General features: G+C 39.2%; 1 protein-coding gene across 4 annotated transcripts in view; it reads right to left on the minus strand.

Moving 5' to 3' along the window:
• The window catches only part of heatr5a (HEAT repeat containing 5a), a 69,281-nt gene continuing 65,983 nt past the window's right edge, over positions 1–3,298 (minus strand). For all 4 annotated transcript variants that reach the window (XM_039603073.1, XM_039603071.1, XM_039603070.1 and 1 more), the window contains 2 exons: positions 2,844–2,997; positions 1–2,347 (listed from right to left, as the gene is read on the minus strand). In XM_039603073.1, coding sequence (XP_039459007.1) covers positions 2,188–2,347; positions 2,844–2,997 — 314 coding nt within the window. In that variant the 3' untranslated portion in view covers positions 1–2,187. The remainder of the gene's footprint in view (positions 2,348–2,843; positions 2,998–3,298) is intronic.

Here is a 3,298-nt window from a genome sequence, read left to right on the forward strand (position 1 = left end):
TGAATTTAAAGAGTTTATTTGTACATGTACTTGTAGGTGTACTGCACCTACTCGATCTTTCAGTTCACACCTGTACACTGCACAAAGGAGATGGCCAGGACAGAGACAGACACTGAAACTCTGCTGCCTTGTACACTTATTGCTGGTCAGTACTGTAGTGTTACCCTTCATCATTCAAGAAAATCAGGTTAAGAGGACAACATTCACATTTACAAAGTCAAGACTTTTCTTTTTAAACAAACTGACAAGATTTAAGTTTAAGTAACCAGTCAATGCTTTTTACTGTACACTCAAAACAAACACATTAACAACACTACACTAACAGTTTAAAGGGGCAGTTCACCTCAAAAATCACAAGTACGTGTTTTCCTGTTGTCTGCAGTGCCGTTTCTTCATCTAGATTGCTTAGGAGATTTGGAAATATCCACTGTAGATGTGTCTGCCTTCGTTTGAATAAAATGTATGTGGTGCTCAGAGCAGCAGAAAAATTACATGTGATTGATCCTAGCACAATGTCTTTGAAAAAAAAAATCATGAATGGGTTCTTAAAAAATCAAATGAAAAAATAAAGTGAAATTGCCAAGTGTGCAAAAGTTATATTTGGGGAAAAAAATAAAAACCTCAGGCAACTGAATGTTCCCTTTTATGACATGCACTCTAACTGCTGTTGGTAGTTTTAAAACACCAGGTAGTTGCTTTAATGGTAAAGCAAACACACGTGCAAATAGAAAGGGATACTAACAATATATGCATACAGGAGCAGTCAATTTTTGTTATTGTCCCAGTCTTGGTGATAGAGATGTTGGATGGAGGTCGTATGCAAGAGGTGAAAAATCTAACTCAAAAGAAAAGATGACTCAGGTATCCCAGGACTGATCAGTTTAAATCCCACCTTTAAGATGGCATGCTGTGACTTAATTCAAATTAATGCTTAATAAACCCAAGAAGTTGCAAAACAGCAACACTTAATACAAAATGAATTGTAGTAAACCTTCAATACACTTTGATCATTTAGATATAGCTCATAATTCTTATTTATAAAACTTTACAGTACAAATAATTGTTCCCGTGGCAACACCTCAAGAAGCAAATCTGATCATAGCAGTGTAATGTTCACAGTTCAGCTGTGGGTTTAAACAGCCTATCATTGGTGGTTTAGGACATAAGAGCGATGTAAGGCATGAAAGGTAAAGCACTATTAACCTGATGTGTGTATTAAATGATGTGTGCGACTTATATTGATTGTTTTTATAAATGATCTGACGAATGAAATCTGGGCAGGATTTATCTCCTCTCCTTTCAGAATGTTCTATTGTATCCTCTACTAAAGGGGATAATAAAGGAAGGACCAAGGCACCTTCCCTTTAGCTCTAAAAGCTCTTATTATGGCTGCCATGCAGATGGTTTCTGTTCATGTCACTCAGTCAGGAACTGAGGGAAATCTGACTACCTGACATTTCTCAAGTTTGTCTTGGGTGTTCCTCTGGGTCTCCTCCCTGTTGGATACACCCAAAACAGCTCATTCAGGAAGCATCTAGGAGTTGTCCTTGTCACATGCCAGAACCAATGAAACTGGTTCCTTCTGATGGGCAACTCTTCTCTTGTTTGCACACCGCTCTATCTGAATACAAGTTAATCACATTCCCTTCTTTTCAAGGTGAATGAACCTCAGTAGGTTTGATATTGTTAGCCATCATGTTGATCATTCACCAAATTACTGACACCGGCCTCAGTTCGTTTTGAAGCTGAGTTTGAACTCTCCAAGTTCATTCTCGTAGATATGAAGTGAAGCTCATGTGTCCTGGGGAGGAGTCAGTCCGTGATTTGATCAACATATATGTATGACGTATGTATGATGCACAGTTCGTGTGATAAAACATGCCAACCTGGCGGAATTGCTTTTTTCAAATGATATAATAAAGGTAAGCATCAATGTGAGGTGGCATGCAGTGTGCTGGTAAAAATTAAAGAAAAAAAAATTAGAGCTAGTTTTTTTTTTCTTCAAAATGAGACAGGAAGTGATCTCACAGATTTTTTTTTTTTTTTTGGGGGGGGGTGTCTGCTATCACTCTTTCAATATGGCGTACCACAGAATCCGTCAGAATGTCCCTCAGAACAATCAAAGTCCCACAGTGTGTTAGTGACATTAAACTCCGTCTCTGTGCGGCGGATCTAAGCTTGGCTGCCTCATAGGAACTTGGTTTTGAGCGTGATGCTGGGAGAGGACTTCCCAGTGCTGTGGGCGGCTGGGTTAACACTGCTAGCTTTGACATTCAAACTCTCCTGATTTCCTTTGATGGCCGCTTGAAGACGAGACTTCAGGTGAGGCGATGTTGTGATGAGTGACCTGTAGGAGGAAGGAAAATATATCACCATCTGCTTCATATTGACTGATCCTTTGTCTTTTGAAAACATTAAAAGCAGCATGACAAAACATGGCTTTACTCAGCATGAGATGATTTAATTAGTGATGGAGACTATCAATCTCTCCTTCACAGATAGGGTGAAACTACAGTGGAAATGATTTTGAACTATATGAAAATAATCAAAAAGTTCCTCACGATCAATAAAATCCTAAAACCTCAGAGAGGAGTCACACAATGCTTTCTCCTACACCCTATAATCACATTATTGTAAACTTTCTTCTTACTGAGGAGAAGAGCAGGAAAAGAAAATACTCATGAATCCCAGAAATCAACATGTAATCTACATAAATAAAGAAAATTACGAAAAAGCCTAAAAGGTTGCTTGTACAGTTCAGTCCACTGAGAGCAGCAGGAGCGTTTCATACAAACTAAACCAGAACTGTATGCAACAAAATAACTGCACACATCACCACCAACCTGAAGACAGCTGGGTGCTGAGGGCCAAAGCGCATCAGATCCTTGAGTGCCGAATCATGAAGAGACCTGGATGGCAGGGGAGCAGAGCTAAGGGCATTTTCGTCCAGGAGAAAGGAGATGAGGAGGGGCAGCAAGACTGCCACCAGCTGAGGACCTGAAGGGGAAAAAAAAAAACACAAAACATTGGAACAAGTTTCAGATGGGGGAGAATGTTTCATCTGTTAAATATCTCAAAAAAAGCTGGATGGACTTGTACCTTTGCTCAAGGAAGCAAGAACAGCTGAAATCACTGACCTTTAAACAAAATAATTGAATGTCCTCACTGATAAGGGATTCATGTGAAACAGATAAAAGTGCACATGAGTTAGACTCACAGCTTGCTTTTGTCAGCTTTATTTTTAGAACAGGTACAGTAATTTTCCTGAAAGTTTCCTGCAGTCTAAAACAGATTGCTA

The sequence above is a fragment of the Oreochromis aureus genome, linkage group 19 (assembly GCF_013358895.1).
Source record: "Oreochromis aureus strain Israel breed Guangdong linkage group 19, ZZ_aureus, whole genome shotgun sequence".
NCBI lineage: Eukaryota > Metazoa > Chordata > Actinopteri > Cichliformes > Cichlidae > Oreochromis > Oreochromis aureus.